This window comes from Chionomys nivalis, chromosome 2 (assembly GCF_950005125.1).
Source record: "Chionomys nivalis chromosome 2, mChiNiv1.1, whole genome shotgun sequence".
Lineage (NCBI taxonomy): Eukaryota > Metazoa > Chordata > Mammalia > Rodentia > Cricetidae > Chionomys > Chionomys nivalis.
In genome coordinates, this window is record NC_080087.1 from 84,809,325 (window position 1) to 84,833,557 (window position 24,233).

Consider the following 24,233-nt stretch of genomic DNA (forward strand, 5'->3'; position numbering starts at 1 on the left):
CACCGCGGGCCGGGATAGAATGCCGGGCTACACGGACGCAGGGCTCATATCGCCGGGGTCACAGGGTTAAGACTGTAAAGTAGGTCGTGGGGGTAGCCCAGACGATGGGGGAGGGGGGAAAAGCGCGCGTGCGCGCTCCCGGATGTGGGGCGCATGCGCACGTTGGGGCGGGGCAGGGTGGAGGCGGCATGGGGCACGTAGTCCAGGCGGCAGGCCAAGGAGAAGGCAGAAGGCCTGTCCGGTCCTTCCTGCGCTGGTCTCCCCCCTTTCCCCCCATGTCGCGCAGCAAAACAGACGCTCAGAACTTGTGATTAAGTACTTTATTAGGCTTGGTAAAGAGTTTCATCAGTACTCCAGTTTTAAAAAAAATGTATAAAAGCTACATACAAAAAGTGGAATCAGACGACTAAACTTTCCCGACTCAGGGCCAAATTCTGCAAAAAGAAAAAAGAAAAGAATGTGAACTGGATGGGCTGGAGGGGGGGGTGGTTGTGAAGTCAGAGGAACCTAGCTAACCTTTTTCATCCTCCGCTCCCGTGAGGCCTGCGAGTCAGTCTCGGAGTAAGGTGGAGGCGCTGGGGGGTAGCGGCCCTCCTCTTCCTCCTCGTCTTCCTCTCTGTAAAGTCTCCTCTCTCCAGACCCCTTTTTCTTTAAGGCCTCTTCTAAGAGTCGTCCATCATACTGAGGGTCCCGGGACCTGGAACCAGCATCCCGAGGATCCCGGGATCTCTGATGAGATCTGGGGGCCGCACGCCGGTCCCTAGACCTGAGGTCGTCATTATAATGGAGATCTCGGGAATGTGGCAAGTCCCGAGGATCGTCGGGGTCATAGAGGTCATCCCGGCTGCGACTTCTGGGAGGTGCATAGGCCCGTCCTCTCCTCCCACTACTTGGGGGAGAAGACCTTCCTGATTCAGTGGAGCGGGGCCTGTTGACGTCATCCAGAGCATCTACAGAGCGGGCCCGAGGCCGCCCGGATCCCCAACCACCCCTTGGCTGTTCTTGAAGGGGTTCCTGCTCCCACATCCTAGGACTTCGAGGCGAGTGGTGACTCCACTCCTCATCCCGGATTGGGGTAAGAGCGGGACCCCTGGAAGGCCGAGATCTCCAGTCATCTTCATGGAGGGAGGTGACTTCACTCATGGCTGTAGAGAAGGGTGATGTCAGTGGGACTAAGGATAAGTCCAACCTTGTCACCCATAGGCGCACACCCTCCCCTGGGAGCACAGCAGGCAAGGAGTGCAGGTAAGATTGTTATCAAGCATGCATCCTCCCCTAGACTCAGGTCTGCAGCTCACCCCGTTCCACTCGGCCATTGGGAAGGCCAGGCCGGGAAGGGTCAAAGTTGGCTAGTTCCTTCTCCATATAGTACAGGACCCTCATGGAGTCGTCCTGCTGATTAGCCTGTATCCTGTAGCCACTTCGTACTTCTGTGGAAAGGAACAAGGTGATTGTATTTTTTTTTGGGGGGGGGTGCATGTGGATCAACTCTTCAGCCACATTCAACCTCAAAACAACAGGCTCTTACCTGAGGATACACTGCCATCCACATCACGCATCAGAGGTACCTGGGAGCTGTGGCCACCGACTAGTAGAGATGGGTTGTCAGCGGTTACTCTTTGGAGCAAAGCAGAGTGCTCCCAATCATCCATGCTCCCTTCTAGCCTTACCCCACCCCACTTAGCCTCCCCCAGGTCTTACCTGAGCTACTCCTGTCAAAGTCTCCAGGGTACCTGCCGTAGGTAGGGCCCATGGGAATCATGGCAGGCGGCGGTGGCGGGGTCTTGGCAGGAGAGAGGTGGGTGTAGATGCTGGGGGCATAAATGCTGGGGACACCTGAGGTGGCTGCTTTGCCAGCAGCATAAACTGGAGGGCAAATTGGCACGAGAAAGGTGATTGGAGGCTGTGCTGTCTCATGTTGGAATGGGATTCTGGGGGAACCTGAGTTTGCCCTCCATCCCATTCCTGCAATACTGTAGGTTAGGGGACACAGCCTTCACCAAGTCCCCACTTCCTATCTGACTCCACATGGAATTTTGAGAATAGGGGTGCACACTGGTAGATCAGGCCCCCAGTTTGCAAGTTATGCTTATTTGTCAACAGATGACAATGGAAAGATTTCATGTGAAACTCCGGGGTGATCGTATGTCTGTGTTCTGTAATGATCCCAGAACTTTAGACTTCCTAGGTAACGGTTTCACCACTGAGCCACGTTCCCAATACCCGCCCCCTCCTTTACTGTCTTGAGATGAGGCTTCATAAATGACCCAGGAAGATCTTAGACCTGGATAAGAATGACAGCCTTGCTCTTAAAGGTCATAGTAGGCAAAGTCACCCCCTTTAGAGACCCCCACCCCACCCCCGCCTTCTGGGACCACTAGTGTCTCCATAAACTGAGGCACCTAGGCCATACCGTGGGAAAGCTGTGGAGTCAGGCAAGCACACGGGAGCCTTGGAAGTTTACCTGGCCCACACCCTGGAGTCGTACATACCTCCAGGGTTTCCAATTGCTGGCCACACCCACCCCTATCCACGCAGCTCATTCTGGCTTGACAGCTCAAGGGTAAATCCTAGGTAAAACCTAGAGGCGGTCCTGGTGGCAATTCCTAACTCGACTCACTGGGTCCATCTTGGCTTCCTGGTGTAGTGCTATAATACCAGCTACCTAGAGGCTGAGGCAGAGGGTCACAGCATGTTCAACGCCTACCAGAGGATTTTTTTGTCTGTTTATTATCAACATCATGTATGTCTATTGTGTGTGCACCACGGCAGTCTGTGGAAGTCAGAGGACAACTTGCAGAAATCTGTTCTCTCCTTCCACCAAATGCGTCCCCTTTACTAGCGGAGCCATCTCACCAGCCCTGGGTCCTTGTTATTTCTTGTTTGTTTTAAAGAGTTACTTCTATTGTTTTTCATTGGTATGTATGTGTGTTGGGGATGGGTATGTGCATTTGAGTGTAGGTGCCCATGGGACCAGAGGAATAAGATACTCTGAAGCTGGAGTCGCAAGCAGTTATGAGCTGCCTGACAGACCAGGCTGGCCTCAGGCTCATAGAGATCCACCTGCCTCTGCCTCCTGAATGCTGGAATTAAAGGCATACTGGATTGATTATTAATTAAAAGCTACCATACTGGATTAATCTCTCCAGTCTTACAGGGTTATAAAGTTTTTTGTTGTTGTTTTTCAGATTTTTAAGACAGGGTTTCTCTGTTAAACAGTCCTGGCTGTCCTGGAATTTGCTTTATTGACCAGGCTGACCTTGAACTCACAGAGATCCACCTGCTTCTGCCTCCTGAGGCGTGCACCACCACCACCTGGTGGGCTACAGAGTTTTAAGGCCAGTCAGTCTGAGTAATTGAGGACGTTTGGGGGGTTTTCATGGGGCCCACATAATATGAAAACCCCCAAACTCCTGCTGGGCCCAGCTCTGCCCCAAGCTGCCTCAGCCCGTCAGGCACTGAGCTGGCCACAAAGCCCCATCTGGCCTGTTCTTTTCTTTGGGTTAAACACCAAGGGGCAGACCTATCCGAACAGAACAGCCTTCCAGGGAAGACTAAAGGGCCAGCAGCTTTGTCCCCTAAGAGGCACGGGGGTGGAATTACCCACTTTCTCCTCTTTCCCTCTGCTGTAGGTAGGTGCTTCCTTCATTTCTGGTCCCATTTCCCCAGCCCTCCACAGGTGCTCGCCTGGATGTGAGGGCTATGTCTCAATACAGAGGCGCCATGTGAGGGCAGTTTGAGAGCTGTGTGCTGCTTAAAGTTAGCTGAAATGATGTGCCCTACAAACCCTGCTTGGTTTCTTAACCTTGAGGTTTTTGTTTTGTATGTTGAGATGGCTCTGTGTAGCCCAGGCTAGCCTTGAACTTCAGCTTTTCTTGTCTCTACCTTCTCTTTCCACAGTGCTGGGACTGCCCAGGAAAACTGTCAAACCCATCTGGATTTTGTTTTAAAGGGGTCTTTACTTTCCTGTGAATAATATCTCGTAATGTTGGACATTATTACTTTTGGTGATCTTGTTTTTGAGCCACAGCCATAAATTATCCTCTCAAAAGAAAACAACCTCAAGAGTTAGGGCTGTTGTTCAGTGGCAGTGTTTGCCTAGCATGCACAGGGCCCTTGCTTCAATCCCTAACACCATAAGAGAAGCCTCAAAATAAAGGAAATGAACAGTGGAGTTAGTGACTGATAGCGGAGAGTAAGTAACTGGTCTGCATGGCCTGCTCTGCACATTGCCTCAGTCTGCAGAGCAGGCGGGCAGGCTGATGTGCCCAGTAGAGTGGGTGAGGGGCACTTACGGGCCTCCGGGCAGCAACACTTGTCTGGGCAGCAGGGACATCTGACATAGCAGCAGCAGGTGTGGGGACAGCACTGGCACCAGCAGATGCCCAGGAGGAGGAAGAGGAGGAGGCTCGCCAGGCAGACCACGACCACGAAGAGCCAATCTGCAGAGAAAGGAGAACGGGCCCTGAGCTGGGAGGCCTGAGTAATGATAAAGATGGACGGGGCAGGGCACCCAGGCTCCACAGGGTAACTCTGGGACAGGGACTAGTTGCAAAGCTCCTCAGAGAACCTGCAACTACCGCTTGGTTCTCTGTGCCCAAGACTGGGGCATAGCGACAAAGGGACACAAACCCCACTGCAGTCAGGTTAAGTCACTACATGGGAGACCTTATCCTGAGTTCAGACAGCCAAAGCAGGGAGCAAGAGGGAGCCTGGCTGGAGCAACACAAACAAAAAGGAGCCTTCAGAAGAGAAAGAGCCCATACCTCAACCCCAGAAGAACACAGCAGGTACCAGTCACTCGAGTCCCTTGCCTGCACCCCGGAACCTGTTCAATCAGCCCAGGCCACCCCGAGCCCATAGCCAGGCCACTAGATGTCAGAAAGGGGTGGGTTTAGTGGAAGTCCACAGCGAGAAGAGATTAGGGGGAGAAAAGTACTAGAAACAGAAGCAATCTAACAGGGGTTCCACCCCATACCTTCCAAGGGCCCCGCCCGAAAACCAGGTAGGAGCTCAGGGACCTCTGAGGTCCTGCCTGAAGGGACAAAAGAGAAACAAGATTATGTTGGCCATGGCCAGCCAAAGCCAACACCCTTAGAACGGCCAGCTTCAACAGTGGAAAACGTGCCTGGAGCAGAGACAAACACAATGGTCACCTAGGACAGTCCTGACTAGGGGTATATGCACGCCTTCCACCCTGCCACAAGGGCCCCATCCGAAGGGTTTGACCTCAGCCTGGCATTCCCATCTCCCATGTATATAAGTCCTGTCAGGCATGGTAGGTATACTCTAGAGACCACCACAAAATTGTTTATTGTTTGGTTTGAAACAAGGTCTTACATGGTGGCTCAGGTTGTCTTGAACTTGAAGCAGGCTTGCTGCCTCCGCCTCCTTGGTTCCAGGATTACAGGCAGGAGGCACCACTCAGGGCTCAAAATGAGGAACTTTTGGCCAACTTATAGCTGCTGGGGAAGTCAGTCACTTTTCTTTGGGGATGTGGCCACAGAGTGGGTTTGCCCACACACCCATGAGCGTATAGTTAATAATAACAAGACTCAGGTTAGTTTTTAAAAACAGGTGAATTTGGGAGGGGAGCGGGTTGGGGGTATCTGGGGCAAATTGGAAGTGGGGTGTGGGGCACATGCATGTATATTACCAAAACATTATATATTTGTATGAAATATCAAAGAATAAATAAAGCTTATGTCAAAGTTAAATTTTGAATAGTAAAATATGAAGATAAAATGATACCAAGTCTATCATAATAAATTATCTGTACAGCAACATAATTGTGAAATACAAATAGTATATTTTTGAAGTGCTGGGGGTTGACCCCAGGACCTCATGAATATGAAGCACGTGCTACACCACCCAGCTACACTCGGGCCCACAATAGTTTTTCCCAGTGTAGTAAGGAGCCGTGAAGGCACGTTAAAATCATATCTGGTCCTACGCTTCAAGACCCAGGTGCCATGAGCTCCTGTGTCCCACAAACACACAGGAGAGTGCATACGCATGCACACATGCACACGCGCGCACATACATGCAGGAAACTGTGGTTCCACATCAACACATCAACCTCCCTCCAGGGCACACCCACTTGGTCGAGGCAGGAGAAACAGGAGTTTAAAGCAGCCTCAGCTACCGGATGAATTGAAGGTTACAGGAGATCCTGACGCACAACAAACAAACGAGTTAAAAACCCAAAACAACGTGTGGGCCAGTAGGCCAGAACTTGGTCTCATGACTCTAAGTGTACTCCCCTCTCCTGAGGCACAACAGGATTTCCACAGGCTCCCTGACAGACCACCATTATCTTGGCGGCTAGTATCGAACAGCCGAGTTACCTTGGGATTTTAAAAACTTGCCAGTTTCAGCCAGTTGTGTGGCACATGCTATATATAATCTAAGTACTCAAGGGAGGAGAGATGGGAGGATCACCACTTCAATTTGGGCCACATCGCCTGTTTCAAACAATGTTCCTAGTTCAATTTTAACATGAGATATAAACCACAAACATTGTGAGATCCCGAGTAGCTCCTAGACCTGTTGATGGCACATGCCAATAAAGGTCCCTAGGTCATCAGAGAGCGGATTCCATCACTTGCCCTTTGTCCTGTGGCTCGAGCTCTCTCTGGACCGGATCCCACCATGAGGATGGCAATGCGCAACCGAAGCTTCTCTCACACCCAGCAAATGCCATGTAAGACTATGGGATGGCTTCTGATTGGCCCATGCAAGGAAACCACTTGGCCAGACTGGAGACCCTGGGGACACTCTCCCTGGCCCTTGCCGTCCATCTTGTTTAGACACACTCAAATTTCCACACACAGCACCACCCCCAAAAGAACAGAAGACATTGTATTTGGACGAGGGACTCATGGTACACCATGGTCCTGGGAATGTAGCCGAATGTAGGTCCAACTTCGGTTATACAGAGGACCTGGGATCAATTCCCAGCACCCACGTGGCAGCTCATAACTGCAACTCCAGTTCCAAGGGATAGGGCACCCTCACACAGTCATAACATGTAGGCAAAACAGCACTACACAAACTAAATCTTGAAAACAAAACAAAAACAACAAAAAAAGAAAAGGCCCCCACTCCCTTTTTAAACAGGCCTCATTATGTAGTTCAGGCTAGCTAGAGATTCACTGTGTAGCTCAGACTACCCTGAAATTCAATATAGTCTAGGTTGTCCTGAAAGGAGGAGCTATGTGGCTTAAGACTGGCCTAGAACTCTTGATTGTATTGACTCAGCCTCCCAAGGGCAGAGATTCCAGCATGGGCCACCTCCCTCTCAGAATACACCCTTTCAAACACCTGTGGACTTTACTTGCTGTTGTCCTCTCGGAGACAATGTAACAGCTTGCACTGTAACATACTTGCTTTATCAGGAATTCTAAGTAACCTTGAGCTTCTAAGCGCGGTGCGGGTTCCAGGTCACAAGGGACTCAGAACCAACCCCCCCAACCCACTGCGGTCAAGGAAGTTCTCACTGCCAATCTGCTCTGCCCACCTTCTACCTTTGTTCGTTTTTGAGGTAGGGTCTCTCTGTTTTGTAGATCTGCCAGCCCCCACAGTATCTCAAGGTGGTGACCAAAATAGGGCAGTCCCTGTAATCCCCCTGAAACACATCTAGATTTACCCAAAGATTATCCAAAATAAAAAACCCAAACTTGAGCCTATCAGAGATGTGCTAATATAACTGCTGCCTTCTTAAACCAATTATGTTTAAGATGACCTAACTATTCCCCTAGCTATGGAATTCCGCTAGCTATACTTTAATAGTGCCTGTGTATTCCTCTCTGGATCGTCATTTTGTACAAATGGTTGACCCCCACATGCTTGTTATTTCTATAAAATAAATGCTCTTTGTTTCTGCATATTATTCAAGTTTGGGGTCTTCTTCAGCATTTCTTGGACCCTTACACCACCTGCCTCTGCCTCCATGTGTGTGTTTTTAAAATCAGAGACCAATAGATTCCTCAGTTCTCTCCACTCTGACTCTGGCTGATTTAAATGCCATACAGGGAAAGGTTCTGTCCGGGGTGCAAGGCACAGTGAATCCCAAGTGACTGGCAGTGCCACAGAGTGGTAGCAAGCAGGCGACAGGGCCCAGCATGGTAGCTGGATGACAGAGGGTGAACACACAAGAGGGGACAAAAGGAGTACCGGCTCCCACTCTCCCACCCCAGGGCCCTGGGAACCCAACCCAACTCACCAAGGACAATGAGCTCTGCGTAGGCCTCGTTGTTACCATCCAGATCCTGAGCCGAGACCACAGAGCAGTAATACACCCCACTGTCCCCCCAGGCCGTCTGCTCGAACGTCAGGTCAGCATCTGGGTCAGGAGGAGACAGTATAAAGACACCTCAAGGGGTGGTACTGAGATCAACAGGGCCTGGGTGTCCGTCCATCCGATCCCCCCCAACACACACACACCATGGGAAGGGAGCAAGGGATGGGGCTGCAGAAATGGCTCATCCGCTAAGAGGACTTGTTGTTCTTGCTGAGTTCCCAGCACCCACACAAAAGAGCTCACAAACATCTGTGACTCTAGTTCCAGAGGCTCCGGTACCCTCCCTGACCTCCCCAGGCACCGGCACGCACATGATGTACAGACAATATAGACGAAAATCACCCACGTGAAGTACTAAATCATTAGGTTTTTGTTTGTTTGATACAGTAGTTCACTGTGTAGCCCAGGCTGGCCTTGAACTGGAAATCCTTCCAAACTCAGCTTCCCAACTGCTGGGATTGCAGACACTGCCCACCCAGTTCAATGGCATCATTCATCCAAATGCACACTACCATTTTTACATATGACTCTAAACACCAAACATGGGTTCTTTGAAAACATCTGGGTGCCAGGCATGGTGGCACAGGCAGCTCATCCCGCATCCAGGAAACGGAGGCAGCATGGTCTCAAGCTGAATGCAGTTTGGGCTATAGTATGACCTTACCTCAAACAAACACAGGCGAGGGCTGTGGCACGGTGGTAGAAGGTTTGCCTAGCACACAGAGCCCCTGACTTCGCCCAGCACTGACACAGAAACAAAACCAGCCCAAACCAAGCCCAGGAGGGGGGCACCATTCTCACTGTGGTTTGGGGGTGAGAAGTGTGGTGTGGAGTGATGACCTAATCCAGCCAAATGCAGGGATGGCCTGACTCCAGTGCCTGTGAGTCTCAAAGCCCAAGCCTCACCTCCCTCGGCAGGGCAGGCCTTGAGGCTGGGCGCATAACAAGGGAGCCAAACTAACTAGGCCAGATCCCAGATAGGAGATGCCTGGGCACCAAGGAGTGGGTGTGACAGGTGTGGGAGAGACCTTCCCAGTTCCAAGCCCACCCTCCTCCCTTCCTGTCCCCCACATTCCAGGCCGGTCCCAGGGCTTGGGGACGCTCTGGTCTGAAGCAGCCCCAGGCAAGGAACCTGCTAATTACACCACTAATGAAAGTCTTTTAGCACATCCGGTTTACTCTGGACTCCTCAGGCCCTAATTAGTTACATCCTTTCGTCTACCTGACTGGGAAGTCTCGGCTTGGAGACTCTGCCCTAGTGGTAAGCATTTCTTCCAGCCAGTAGAACCCCAGGGGATCATGGCTGCGATCTGAGGCTCCTAATGACCTGCCTGCCGCCGGCTCCCATGGACCTAGGAGCCTGCATGACAAACCTGTCCACCACACCCATGTTAACCGTGGCTGCCCAAATCATGATACCTGGCACCTACTGGGACACCAGCTACTAAGGGCTAAGCTTCCTCAAAAGAAACCCCTTTCCAGAACCCACCTAGATCATGCCAAGCACAGTCCCTAGGCCTGCAAAGCCCTTAGCATATTCTCTGGTCACTGGCTATGTCAATGTCACCCCCATGATCTCACGGGCCTTCAGCCTACTCCAGCTAGGTTCCTTCCTCCATCCATGTAGGCTGCTTTTCCATTTTCAAGCCCCAACCGGGAGGTGCACTCTCACCCCAACTCACAAGGCTCCCCTCCTCGCTCACTGAAGCCTGGCGCCCACTCTTTGCCTATGACAATGTCAGAACAGAGTCGGCCTCAGTCACCTGATTCCATGGAGGGTCATCCCTCTCCTTAGCTTTTACTACTTGTTCCATTCACTCAGCATTCAACATGGCTGGGGGTATGGCTGACACATGCCTATGATCTCTAGCACTGGGGAGGGTAAGCCATGAGGATGGAGAATTTGAAGCCAGCCTGGACTACATAGGGAGACCACCTCAACCCCTGCCCCGCAACAAACTGCACTGAATGTTCCGGGAAGTGTTTAAATAACTTTCACTAGAAAGCAAAGGTTGAACTGGATGTGATGATGGCAAGATGCCTTTTAAAACAAAACAAAAAAGCGTGAAGGTTCTCAGTGTGGCCAGGGGGTTCCCTGGGGTTCCCTGGCCCTTCCAGGGATTCCAGGGTACACTTATTTTACAGCACTAGGAGACAACCAGCCTTAACCTCTCAGGAACATTCAAAGACATTTTCCACGTGATATGTAATCTCATAGCAAACCAAAGGTGCTTGGAGAACCTTGCTTTTACTGAGCTTGGCCAAGGAAATGCATGGGAATAAAAAACAATGCCACTTAGCTCATTTAAATAATTCATTTTTAGTTTTGGATTTTTTTTTTCATAAAAGGTACGTTTAGTTCTTTATTGGCTGACTTGGAACTGACTGTGCAGATCAGGCTGGCCTTGAACTCACATGTTAATTTGTTAATGATAAAAACAAAAGCTTGAGCCAGGTATGACCACACAAATATATACAAATATGTTAATTACAATACTTGGGAGGCTGAAGTAGAATGGTGGGTTCAGTGCCCGTCTGGGCTGCTGAGTGAAATCCTGGAGAAGACAAGGCTAGAAACCGTCTCAAGAGTTCTCCAGTAATAAGATGTTCAGAGGTTCTGAGAAGAACCTAGAAACTTCATGGAGCAAAGTTGTCTTTAGAGGGCTTCCGACCAGAGCTAAAACACAGGCTGCCTATCAGATGGGGAGTGTGGTATAAAGAACATGACCTAGGAGGGATAGAAAGTGCCAGGCGTGGAAGTGGGGAGCCGTTCAACTCTGGGAAGGCTGCCCAGGGGTGACCAGGGAGGAGTGAAGACCTCGCTGTTGACTGAGGCTGTCTGCGTGCAGATTCCTCCAATGCAGACTCCCATCCTTTCAGAAAGCCCTCAGAAACTCAGTAACTCAGACTGTCCTAAGTATTCCAGATTTTCCTGTACTACTCTCTGGAGGATTTCCCATTTATGTATCTGGGGTACAACAGTGGGTGCTGGGTGCCATGAAATGGGGCACCATGGTTAATGCTCTTAGAGGGGACCCTGGATCCAAGGGATTGGCTGGCAGGGAGGCCCACTGGCCGTGGTCCCCACTCCTATGGACTCAATAGCTCTTCCCTGAGCCATATACTTTATAGCAAGTCCTGTCCAAAGATAAAGGAGCGAACAGGAACCCCCTGGCACAGGAAGTGATTACATAGGCCAGACATTACAACCAAGGGCCTCTAGGACCAGCTCTGGGCCTTGCTGTATTGTATTTGGCCCATTTAATGTTTTCAGAACCTATGAACAGCAAGGCTTTCCGGCTTCTTTTGATCACTCCTGAGGCCTGGGCTCACCTCCTTCCTGTGAGGCACACCCTGTTCCTGGTCCCTGCTGGCCCCTGACATCACAGGGGCTAGGCACTGATTCCACGGGGGTGAGGTGAGAGGCCAAGATACTGGTCTCCAGTGGGAAGAAGGCTGGGCTCCTCCGTGGCTATGATGTCCTGATTCCTTATTTGCACATGGCAGAGGGAAGCATCAAGATTTCAGGTCCTATTCAGTGCTGCTGAGAATGGGGGCACGTGGCTCTAAGCAGCCTCAAGAGATTAACACTAGGGCCTCCAATAAAACACCCCACACCCCCAAAGCAGGAGTGGAAGAGAGGCACTGGGAGGTGGCGGGCATTTGTTTTTCCCATCACGATTTTCTTGTGCAGTTCCTGGGGACCTATGCCCTTACCCACACTAGACAGGCACGGTGCCACCAGCTGCAGCTCAGCCCCTTTTACTCTTCGTTTTCGGAGACAAGGTTTCACTAAGTGGCCTTGAACTTCCGCTCCCCTGCCTGAGCCTCCTGAGTGGCTGGGGACAGGCCAGTCACTTCCACTCTTTTTTTTTTTTTTTTAAAATACTTATTTATTATGTGTACAATATTCTGTCTATGTGTATGTCTGCAGGCCAGAAGAGGGCACCAGACCTCATTACAGATGGTTGTGAGCCACCATGTGGTTGCCGGGAATTGAACTCAGGACCTTTGGAAGAAGAGGCAATGCTCTTAACCACTGAGCCATCTCTCCAGCCCCTTCCACTCTTAAAACTAGGAGAGTGGATGACCCTAGGGATGCCACCGAGAGGCCCACCTCTCCTCTCTTTATCCTCAAGGATGAAGAGGAAAGACACTCCCATGGTTACTTGAACACTTACCCACCACTGTTGAAATAAGCCAGTTGGAGACACCCAGTCTGGTCATGAGGGTCCTCCAGGGTATATCCTGATGGACATTCCTGAGTTTTGTGTCCCTCAGAGCAGACCCAGGCCCAGCCAGCCTTTAAGAACAATCTCTGTCTGTGGTGTCCTGATTAGGATTGTGCAATCAGGCCCAGAGTGAGCCCCCAACTTCAAGGAAGCTTAGGATTTCCATGGAGATTCAAGGCAATTCCTTGAGACCTGATTCCTTGGGACCCCGCCGTCCACCTGCGCCCTGATGGGGAGAGGGCATACTCTACGGCTTGGTTTCCAGGGATCTGCTAAGAGCCACCCCGCCGCCTGTGAGGCAAGGAATGGATGGACACATCCGTTACCTGGGACGCCTGCACCCCTGGCCCGCTGCTGTCCCTATGTCCTTCCTCTACCCTTCAGATCACACTAGCAAAGATGGCACATCCAAGTCATCAAACACACACCGCCAAATGCTACCTTCTTTGGACCTTGTAAAACTATCGGAAATCTCCCATACTTAAACAAAACTTCCTGAAACAGGGGCTCAAGTAGTCAGGTTGACCTCCAACTTGCTACATAGCCGAGGGTGGTCGTCCGCCTCCCCAAGGCTAGGTAGGATTACAGGTGTGCACCATCATGCCCAGGGCTGCCAGTCTTCCCAAGTCTTTTCACTGGCAGTGTGACTTCTGGAAGGTAATGTGGGGCAGGGACAAGGGTCTGGGGCTATTCTGCTTACCACTGTATTCCCAGTGCGTCTAACAGCACCTGGGACACAGCAGATCCACGGTAAACATCAAGGCAATGGCTGTGGATATAATTCAGGGGTAGAACCCCTGCCTAGAGTCACCCAGTAAGGGGCTCAGGGCGTGGTTCAGTGGTAGAGCCCCTGCCTAGAGTTGCCCAGTGAGGGGCTGGGGTGTGGCTCAGTGGTAGAGCCCCTGCCTAGAATCCCCCAGTGAGGGGCTGAGGTGGCTCAGTGGTAAAGCCCCTACCTAGAATCCCCCAGTGAGGGGCTGGGGTGTGGCTCAGTGGTAGAGCCCCTGCCTAGAATCCCCCAGTGAGGGGCTAGAATGTGGCTCAGGGGTAGAGCACCTGCCTAGTATGTTCCAAACCCTGGGTTCCATCTATAGCAACACCAGAGAACAAGAATAATGAATGAATGAATGAATGAACGACTGAAGACTAGACCTACAGCAGTGGAGTTAGGACACAGCTATTATTAACTGTGCAACACCCCAGCAAGTCACTTGTCTCTAGGGGGCTCTGAAAAAATGACAATAATAGAACAGAGAGTCACTCAATTGCTGTGTGGTCTCCCTGAGTTAATCCACTCCAGATAAATTTGAATCAGGCCCTGGGTCTCACTATATATAGCACAAGCTGGTCTTGAACCTGAGATTCTTCTGCCTCAACCTCCCGAGTGCTGGGATTACAGGTGTGAGCCACCATAGCTGGCGGAAGTATTATTTCTCACCGCTAGCATGTTTAGTATCAATTATAAAATAACAGGTTTTTGTTTGTTTTAAATCTGCAAACTTTTGACACTGTATCTTGAGTCTCTCTCCCTTACAACACTGTGAGCTTCACAGGAGAGTGATTGGAGGGTTTAATTCTGTGTTCCCGGAGCCTGGAACAAACCTGGCACAGGGTAGGACTGTATTGTGGGGTAATGGGATAGAAGGCTAGATGGATGATAGGTGATGTGTGGGTGGATGGATGTGTGGGTAGGTGAATGAGCGGATAGGTGGAGGGTCAGGTGGAGGGACAGGTGGGTGAGTGGAAGGATCCCTCCCTTCATTATCCCATCGAGACACTCAAACCCTCGCACCCCCCCCCCCACCAGCGAGCCTCCTCCAGCCCTGCCCCACATACTTCCTGTGATGGTGATCCTCCTGCCCTGGTAGTAGTCTCCAAGGGTCACGGCGTTGCCCTGCTTGGTGGCCACCACCCTGACAGTGCGCACACTGTCCTGGCACTCCACATAGGGGTTGTAGCCAGGGTTGCCAGCTGCCAGCTGGGCATTTATCTGGTTCTCCACACTGGCGGGGGAGAAGGCGTCGGCCACGCGGTCTCTGCAGAATGACTTGTACTTCCAGATCACGATTGGGGTTGAGATGGAGCTGCTCATCTGATAGGTGCAGGGCAGCGTCACGGGCTGGAACAGGATTACCACGTGGTAGGGGTCCGACACAGTCACCTGGATGGCGTTGGCCGGAGCTGGGAGCAGAGGAGCCAACAGGGAGAGCTGAACTCAGTGGGTCCCGTAACAGCAAGGAGCCATGCCTCTTAACAGTGAGCGTGTTTTTTTTTTTGTTTTTTTTTTTTGTCAGAGCACTTGGCATACTGCTCCTTAATCCCTTAGACTGGTGAGGCAAATTGGATGATGTGCCCATTTTACACACCCTTGGGGCTGAAAAGTGATATATATGTAGCCCCATAGGCCAGGTTCCTGGAATAAATACTCTGTCCACCTTTTCCTCCCCAGACTCTCCTCAAAATGCACACCCAAACACAAATAGAACCCTTCCTGAGCCAATCAATATTCAATGTAAGCGCGCAATGGCCAGCGGAGGATGGTTACAGGTTATGAAGTCCACCCTACAGACACCCGGGAGGTGGGTGGGGTGGGGAGTCCCCAATTCCACACCCACTCCAAGCCAGGACTACTATTTCTCGAGCTCTTCTTTCAGGGAACGTCGGATCTAGCCCTCGAGTGCCCTCTCCCCGTTACCCCAACACTTAGAAATCTTGGGGTGTGCCCAAGATCCCAATGCCTGGCCTTTCCCTTGATGGGGGGGGCATTGCTCCTGTCCCACAAAGGGTACAGTTCTCAGGCTTAGAATCCCCAGAGTTTCACTTCCTGTTATCTCCAACAAAGGCGGAGGAGCGGGCTGGACGCGCCAATAAAAGAAATTCCCTTCCTCTGGCACACAGAGGTCTCCCCAGCTAGGCGGAATCTGGTGGTCTCGAATCTGCACCCTCGAACTAGCCATCACCCCCGCCTCTTGGTTCCAGCTCCTCCAGGACCGGTGAAAACCGCAGCCCTCCATCTACCTTCTGTAGTGCCCTCCCGCCGTCCCACAGCACCGGGGACCCCATTCCTTACCTGGACAGTAAGTGATGAGAAAGAGCCACACGAAGAACATAGTGGTCGGACGGTAGCCAGGCGCCTCAGAAGGCGCGCTGGGCGCCGGCGCCATCGCGGCCGTCTAGCAGCGACGGAGCCCGCGCGTCCCCTCCCAAGTATCCCAAGAGTAGGGGGCGCGGTGAGAACCAAGGCCGAGAAGGGTACTTGATCCGCCCGGCCCTTAATCCAAGTCCATTTTCTCTACACTGAAGGAGTTCTAGCCTACAAAAAAACCTTGGACGAAGCTCATGTCTTCGGCTCTCCCGGGACAACTGACCCGGTGTGCGACGGCTCTCTGGGTCACTCCACCCCCTGTGCACTCCCAGGAATGGATCCGCCCAGGTACACAAGGGTGGGAGCCCTGGGGCTGGGCTTGGGGGTGGGCGGCGGAGGAGGGGCTTGCGGGCCTCCCTCCCCGGAAGTGGGCTGACTCAGGTGCGCTCCTGCCCCCAGGGCCTGAACCAAGTGACCACTTAGCCCGGAGGGCGCCCGCACCCCAGGCGACGTGTGCAGCCACCTGCTGCTCTGGCCAAAGTTGATAGGACCGTGCTCCCGGAAGACAGAGACCCCCTGGGGTTGCTCCACCTGCCGAGAGGGTCCGGCCCTGCTGTGCACCTGTTCGCTGCCGGTCCCCACCCCTGTCTCCCGCGCCGATGGACCCGCCTAGGTGCGCCCTGCGGGGAGGTGCCAGGCCCAGCAAGGTCCCGGCTGGCAGAGGCGTGTCGGTGACGCTGCCTGCCTTCCCACTCTCGTCCCGGTGGGGGAGGTGTCGGGGACTTTCTGGGCTCCTAAGTTGGATGACTCAAGTATCAATGAGCGCCCCCCCCACCCCCGAAAGTGATGCTCTGGCCCCGCAGGCGACGCTCGTGGGGACGGAACTTTTGAAAAAGTTGCAGTCGTTCTTCGGCAGTTTCGTTACTTGTGGTTCCCTCTCCACCTCCCCTTCAGTCATCCCTTACTCGAGGTCAGGCTTCCGGAAGTTCTGACGCTTAAAAGCGCTGTGCCAAGACTAGAGGTCGGGAGACTTGTTTCTGTTCAAAGGTTCCCAGACCGTCACCTGCACCCCGGGAGCGGCCAGCGGCTCTCGGCCTTCTCGGCGTTACACTGCTGCTCCCTGCTGGCGTCTAGAGGACGCGCATTCTAGGAGATTGTGAACTGGCCGGTGGGTTGGGAGTACTATCATTGTCTTCTCTGTCTTGTAAAACTCGGTCACATCCTTCTGCTCAGGAATATCCCGTAGCCCCTCCTTACTCCCAGGAAAAGTTCAAAACACTCATACCGGCCTGATTGCCCCTCCCCAACGTCACTTTGCATTCTTCGCTTAGTTGGCTTCAGCCACACTGACCTGGCGTGTCCTGAATCGGACACAAGGCTGTTGTCGCTACCAGAATTCCCTTCCTGCTGCGGACACCTCATCCCATTTTCCTCAGGGCCGCATTCAAAGGCAAACCCTTCTCATAAAATTTCACCCTGCTCATGAGCCGTCATGATTTAAAAATAGAGGAAATCATCATAGCCACCATTGCTACCGTCTGTAACTCTAAACCAGTAATACGCATCACCTTGTGTTTTGTACACCCTCGCTATTGTCAATGTTATCGATCGATACCTAGGAACTTGGTCATCCATCATCTTCAATGTAGGAAAGAGAATCTGTATTAGATTAGAACCCGTCCTAATCACCACATTTTCAACATTTTTACATACCCCATCTCTACACAAAGATAAGATGCGTGCTTCCTCCCAGGGCAGGCTTATCCCCAACTTCTCTCTCCCACGTTTTCCTCCTCGAAGCATTTACTGTCATCCGATATTTTACTAGCTATAGTTTCTCCACCTATCTTTTCCTGTCCTAAAGACAACGTTGCTTAGTAAATATTCCACCTCTATAGTTCCCGGCCCTCCTATAGTTATGGGTGGCTGCATTAGGTCACTTATAGTTAGTAGCATCTATACAAAAGTAGAGAGGGTTCCCCTCCCAGTCCAGAGCATTTAATCGACAGTATGCCTTCCCCTGCCGCAGGAACCAGTGTGGTTTCGGATGGCATCTGTGGGGACCTTGTAGAGGGGCCCTCTCCACTAACCAATGCCAGGTATGAATGTGAAGAAAGAAGGGGGTTATGGAACTAAGATTTCGGAATGATGGAATCTAGACTGTCACGATTAGTACATCCCTTTGACACCAAGGGGATGATTTAATGATGATTTAAGAATCTGTCCTATGGCCGGGCAGTGATGGCACATGGCTTTTATCCCTGCACTCAGGAGGCAGAGGCAGGCAGCAGATCTCAGTGAGTTCGAGACTGGCTCGATCTGCAAAGTGAGTTCCAGGACAGCCAGGACTGTTATACAGAGAATCCCTGTCTTGAACCCCCACCCCCACCCCCAAAAAAATCTATCTCTAGGAGAGGTGGTCCTTGTCATGGCTTCCCACTGGACTTCAGTATCTGTGTGTCCCCCTTTTGATGGACATGAAGATCTTGTCCCATTCCCATGTCAGGCACTTTTTGTCTCTGAGACATAGGCCTGTGAGAAATAGGGTTTTTGTTTGTTTTGTAAAATCTTTTTATTTTGACTCATGTTTTCAAAGGTTTTGGGGCATGTTTGGATGGGCACATCATTTGGGGCTTTTTGAAGGCTGGTGAGGCCGAGAACTAAGCATGTTGCTTGCTTCACGGAGGCTAGGAAGCAGTCAGGCAGACAGGAAGGGCCAGGGACAAGAGAGACCCAAGGACTGCCCTACTTCTGCCAACTGAGTTCCGCTTCCCAATGATGAACCAGCCTGACTCCATCTTAAGATTAAAAGCCATACCTGTTTTCTGTAAAACTTGAATTTGACCAGTTTGACGTGTCCCATACCTATATCCCGACCCCCACCCTAATATGATGTTCTGCCAAATAATATTGAGATGTTCCTCCATGTTCCTACATAACTAAAAATCCTTGAAAACCCCCTGGCCTTGAAGTTTGGGGGCTAATATAAACCCAGCCTTCTCCCATGTTTGATGCTAAGCCCCACCTCTAGACACAGAGCCCTGATATAAAATAAAGCTTGTATAATCTGACTCAAGAATTTGGGTAATGGTCTTTCCTATCATTTGGTGGGATAAACACTAAGGTTTTTCAATACCATCAACATCAGTACCACCATCTGGGACTCAAACATGTGTGTGACCTATAGTGTATGTTTAGATTCAAAGCACACAGTGTCTTCATGTACTGGATGTGTGAGGGTGGATAATTTGTCTTTTGAGTTCATCCTATCTACTTCCTGGGGATATGTAAATTATTGTTGGAGGAAGCCGCTTGTTGGTTCCCAGCTACTCAGCCCTGAAATAATCACACAGAAATCATATTATTTAAATCACTGCTTGGCCCACTAGCTCTAGATTCTTATTTTCTAACTCTTTTTTTTTTTTTTTTTTTTTTTTTTTTTTTTTTTTTGGTTTTTCAAGACAGGGTTTCTCTGTAGCTTTGGTGCTCGTCCCGGAACTAGCTCTTGTAGACCAGGCTGGCCTCGAACTCCCAGAGATCCACCTGTCTCTGCCTCCCGAGTGCTGGGATTAAAGGCGTGCGCCACCACCGTCCGGCTTATTTTCTAACTTTTACATCTTAATTTAACCCATCTCCATTAATCTGTGCATCACCACAAGGTGTGGCCTACCAGTAAAGTTTCAGTACATCTGTCTCCTGCAGAAGCTCCATGGCTTCTCCCTAACTCCACCTCTTTTCTCCCAGCATTCAGTTTAGTTTCCCCCACCTAGCTCTGTTCCCCTATAGCTCTGCAATAGGCCCAAAACAGTTCCTTTATTAACCAATGATATTCACAGCATACAAAGGGGAATCTCACATCAAGTTCTATCTTACTCACACATAGTTCAGTTTTTGTTTTATGTTCATGTGTCTGCCTGCATGCATGTCTGTACACCACATGTGTGCCTGGTGCCCACAGAAGCCAGAAGAGGGCAGCAGGTCCTCTGGGATTGGAATTGTAGACAGTTGTGAGCTGCTGTGTGTGTGTGTGTGTGGTAGGAAACAATCCCGGGTCCTCTAGAAGAGCAACTGGTGCTGCTAACTGCTGAGACATCTCTCCAGTTCAAGTCTTATATGTTCGATGTGTATTTCTGAAAACTCGCTGGACCCCGGTACACAGGACTTAGCACCCAAGTTCTGTGGGTGACATCACAGTACCCAAGAAGGTTCTTAAGTTCTTTCTGTAGTCTTCAGCCATGCTGGCCACTCTGTGGTTGGCTAGTCTTTCTCTTCCCGTGCTGTGGGCCCAGAAACTAATCAACTGTCCACATAAGAATGTGTGCCAGTACGCCTTACTCTCGGGCAATGATGTGATCCTGCAGTGTAACCATCCCAAAGCACTATGGTATTTTTCTTCAACTCTGGAGGACAAGCTGTCCCTGCTCAACTCCATGCCCAACATGAAGATACTGTTTGGGAGCAACCTGCAGTTACCCAACCCTCAGCCGTCCCAGACGGGGCTTTACCGCTGTCTGGATAATTATAAGACCCGTGTGGTCGAATATGAGATTGACTTTCAGGATATAACCCTGCTACGTATCACACACAAAGACCTGGGCCAAAGGCCCCTGGAAAATGAGACCATGAACCTAGGAGGCGAGGTACTCGTTTTTACCCGCTGGGATCCTTGGCAAGACTGTAACCGTTGCGAAAAGCCGGGTGAGCGCAAACGTCTGGGTTACTGCTACATGGAGGAGCCGCTAGGAAAATCCATGCCCTGCTGGCTCTACCTGAGAAAGGAGAAGGTGACCCACGTCCGCCTGCGGCCTGAACTCCAGCTACAAGCCTGCCAGGTGCCCTGTGACACCATCACAGAAACCATCCAGCCATACTTCGTCTTTGACACTCATCAACTGGACAAAACCGCCAACCACGCGTGGCTCAGCTGTCCCTTGGCTTCCATCTACAGGTAACCAGAGCAGGGCGGACAGCCTTTCTCTTGGCCCTCCGTCAGTCCTGGTCTCTGGGGTCTATCTGCTGCTAGCGGGAGGTCTCCATCCAGTAGATAAGTTCTTCTTCTACACCTCGAAGCCTTCATGGTCAGTGAGAGCCTAGAGTCACTGGTTTGCTTAGATATTGTCACACCAGAAATCTCTGAGGTGCTGAGGAAGGTGGTGACTGAAAAAGGATCTGTTTCCTGCGCGCACAGGCAACCTGGAGCCAGAGACTCAGGCTCAGGATGAGCCGGTGTCAACATGGATGTGGGTCCTGTCTGCTGACTAGACCCTGAAGAACATGGTTTGCTCCTCTCTCCTTGCACCAGCAACATGTGTCCCAGTCCTTTCTCTTTTGGGCTTTTCGAGACAGGGTTTCTCTGTAGCTTTGAAACCTGTCCTGGAACTAGCTCTGTAGACCAGGCTGGCCTCGAACTCACAGAGATCCGCCTGCTCTGCCTCCCGAGTGCTGGGATTTTCTTTTTCTTTTTTGAGACAGGGTTTCACTATGTGACTTTGGCTGGCCTGGAACTTGCTATAGACCAGGCTGGCCTTAAACTCACAAAAGATCTCCCTGGCTCTGCTTCCTGAGTGTTGGCATGAAAAATGTGCACCACCACACCTGGCACATGTTTGTTTCTTCCTCTGTCAATATTTTATGTAAGTAGGTAAAGGGTCATGGTATGACAAAATAATTGTTAGGCAAAGAAATATCAATAGTTCTAAGTGCTGCATGTAAAAACTATTGGTAAAAACATAGATTTACCAGGACAGCCAGAGCTATGTAGTAAGGCCCCATCTCAAAAATAAATAAATAAAAGTAAAAAACAAGCAAAACAAACAAGCAAAAAAGCCAACCCCCAAACTTGCCGGAAGACGGTTTATCAAATGTTTCCTGGTGACTGCCCTTGGTTATTACAGATGTGGATGATATTTTGGTTTCTTTTTATTGGTTTTTAAATCATCATAAGAATGTCATAGTTAATTCATTTTTAATGTAAGATTTATTTGTATTTCATGTGTATGGGTGTTTTACCTGCATGTATTTATGTGCATGCCATGTGTGCAGTGCCTACAGAGGCCAGAAGAGGACGATAGATTGCCTAACACTGGAGTTGCAGAGATTGTGACCCTTCATGTGGGGGCTGGGAATCAAGCTTGGGTCCTCTGGAAGAGCAGCTAAAGCTTTTAATGACTCAGCTACCTCTCAAGCCCTTAAATCAGTGGTTCTCAACCTTCCTGGTGCTGTGACCCTTTATACAACTCCTCATGTTGTGGTGACCCCCCCCAACCATAAAATCGTTTTTGTTGCTACTTCATAACTGTGATTTTGCTACTGAGTGATGTCTCAGTTCCTAAGACCATTGGAAATATGTGTTTTCTGATGATCACGACCCACAGGTTGAGAACCACTGCTCTAAGTGGTTCCTAGAGATAATAAAAATGCTGACTTTGAGCATTTATGCTTGCTGTTATGCCTCCCCTCCACAATAGTTAGCCCTCTGGGACAATAAGCCCAAATAAACTTTTCATTCTGTAAGTGCCTCTGTCACAGTGTTTTCTCACAGCAACTGAAAAATACCCGACACGGTTTGGTTCCAGGGGCCAAAGCCACACTTGCAGTCAAGTTCCAGAGGGATACAGTCAACTGTGGTGGGGAGGACATGGTGGCAGCAGGCAGGGAGGGCGTGTTGGCAGGAAGAGAAGGCTGGCTGATCACATGGCACAGTGTATGGGAATACAGTGCCTCATGGGAGTTCAGATCCGATGTGGGCAGGTTCCGTGGTGGCTGGATCTCCTCACCTCATATCTTGGGATGGGAAGCAGAGAACAGTTGGTGGTAACATATTTGAAATAATTACCAACATTGTTGACTGTTTCTGGTCTTCAGTTTGTGTGTGTGTGTGCGCGCGCGCACTTGTGGACATGTGTGTACACAAACTTTAAATTCCTGAGTTAATTTCTTTAGTTGTAAATATAAAACAGTTTTTTCTTGTACTATGTTGTATGAGGAGGGTGGGCCTTTATTTGTCCTGGCTGCCCGGCTAGCTTACACCCTAAATAACCACACAGAAATTGTATTAATTAAATTACTGCCTGGCCCATTAGCTCTAGCCTCTTATTGGCTAACTCTCACATCTTGATTTAACCCATTTCTATTAATTTGTATAACACCACAAGGTCGTGGCTTACCAGGAAAGATTCAGCATGTCTGACCTGGCAGCTCCATGGCAGCTCTCTGATTCTGCTTTCTTTCTCCCAGAATTCAGTTCTATCTTCTCCGCCTACCTAAGTTTTGCCCTATCAGGCCAAGGCAGTTTCTTTATTCATTATCCTATGAAAGCAACACACAAACAGAGGGAACTTCTACACCAGTGCTAGTGTGGTTAAATTGTTTTCTTTCTCCCACAAGTTTATCCATTCCATCAAAGCATGAAGAAGTTTTGTCTTCAGCCAGTTGTGGTTTGAATAAGAATGACCCCTAAAGGATCATAGATTTTAATGTTTGATCACTAGGAGATGTGGCCTTGCTGGAGGAAGTGCGTCACTGGGTGTGTGTGTGTGTGGTGGGATGGGGTGGGGGTGAGTGGGCTCTGAGGTTCTCAAAGCCCATGCCAAGCCCAGAGTCTCTCTTTTCCTGCTACCCGTGAGTCCAGATGTAGAACTCTCAGCTACCTCTCCAGCACCATGTCTGTCTACACACCACTATGCTCCCTGCCATGAAGACAGTGGACTGAACCTCTAAACTGTTAGCCAGCACCAAGTAAATGCTTCCTTTGTAAGATTTGCTATGGTCATGGTGTCTCTTCACAGCAATAGAACACTGACTAAAACACACGTATATAGCTGTAATATGTTTTTGTTTTTTATTTTGTTTGCTGTGGTTATCAAACTCGAGGCTTTGAGCATTCTAGAACACCCTACCTCTAAGCCACATGGCCCCCAGCTCTAGGTATTTTGAGACAGGGTTTCATTATATAACCCAGATTTGTCTTGAACTCAGTATCTTCCTGTTTCTGACTCCTAAGTCCTGGAATTATAGGCATACGACATCATTTTTAGTTCCGTTCATTATCCTTTCATGTCTGTAGGAGCAGTACTAATGCTTCCTTTTAAATTATTTTAAGTTAGTCCCAGCACTTGGCATGCAGAGCAAGTGTATCTCTATGACTTTGAGGACAGCCTGGTCTACAAAGAGAGTTGCAGGTCAGCCAGGGCTACACAGTGAGACTCTGTCTCAAAAACCAAAATAAGGTCTTCAAGATGGCTTCGTGGGTAATAGTGCTTGCCACCAAATCCAATGACCTGCGTTTAGTCCCATGAACACACATGGTGGAGAAAGAGAAATGACTTCAACAGGTTGTCCTCTGACCTCCACACAGGCACCAAGCTCCGTGCAGGCCTGCATAAGTGTGCAGGCACACCCACTGTTGTGTAACAGTCTCCTCCCAGATTGAAACAGTCCGTCCTACAGGGAAGCTCCTTAAGCAGGAAGGTAAACAACTCAAAATAGCTTCAGGAAGTCCCTGGAACTGACCAGATTCACTAGGTCCCTTCCTGCCAGAGTAAACATAAAAGCTAAGAAGATTCTGAGACCAAACCAGCTGCCTGGAAGAAGCAGAAACCAGCTGAGCTGTCTG

At 50.3% G+C, this 24,233-nt stretch overlaps 2 protein-coding genes and 1 long non-coding RNA gene across 5 annotated transcripts; 2 read left to right on the forward strand and 1 right to left on the reverse strand.

Annotated features, from left to right (window-relative positions):
- Positions 1-189: 189 nt before the first annotated feature.
- On the reverse strand, positions 190-15,935 carry Lsr (lipolysis stimulated lipoprotein receptor). 2 transcript variants are annotated; one of them, XM_057756716.1, is made up of 10 exons: positions 15,605-15,935; positions 14,371-14,715; positions 8,225-8,344; positions 4,979-5,035; positions 4,296-4,442; positions 1,702-1,866; positions 1,529-1,588; positions 1,299-1,430; positions 517-1,145; positions 190-434 (listed from the first exon to the last, which is right to left on the reverse strand). In XM_057756716.1, exons 1-10 carry the CDS (start codon positions 15,696-15,698, stop codon positions 399-401), a joined length of 1,785 nt encoding a protein of 594 aa, XP_057612699.1. In that variant the 5' UTR covers positions 15,699-15,935; the 3' UTR covers positions 190-398. The 2 variants fall into 2 exon arrangements, with proteins under 2 accessions (XP_057612699.1, XP_057612704.1); XM_057756721.1 differs by lacking the exon at positions 4,979-5,035 and having other exon boundaries at positions 191-434; positions 15,605-15,933.
- LOC130866313 (uncharacterized) lies at positions 935-4,039 on the forward strand. Of its 2 annotated transcripts, XR_009056339.1 has the most exons (4): positions 935-1,075; positions 1,204-1,245; positions 1,370-1,447; positions 3,901-3,935. It is a non-coding gene; the product is annotated as an uncharacterized LOC130866313 (long non-coding RNA). The 2 variants fall into 2 exon arrangements; XR_009056342.1 differs by lacking the exon at positions 1,370-1,447 and having other exon boundaries at positions 3,901-4,039.
- A 3,919-nt stretch (positions 15,936-19,854) lies between the features above and the next one.
- On the forward strand, positions 19,855-20,571 carry LOC130866067 (protein FAM187B-like). The gene has a single exon (XM_057757322.1). The coding sequence runs from the start codon at positions 19,855-19,857 to the stop codon at positions 20,569-20,571; it is 717 nt and encodes a 238-aa protein (XP_057613305.1).
- Positions 20,572-24,233: the final 3,662 nt, after the last annotated feature.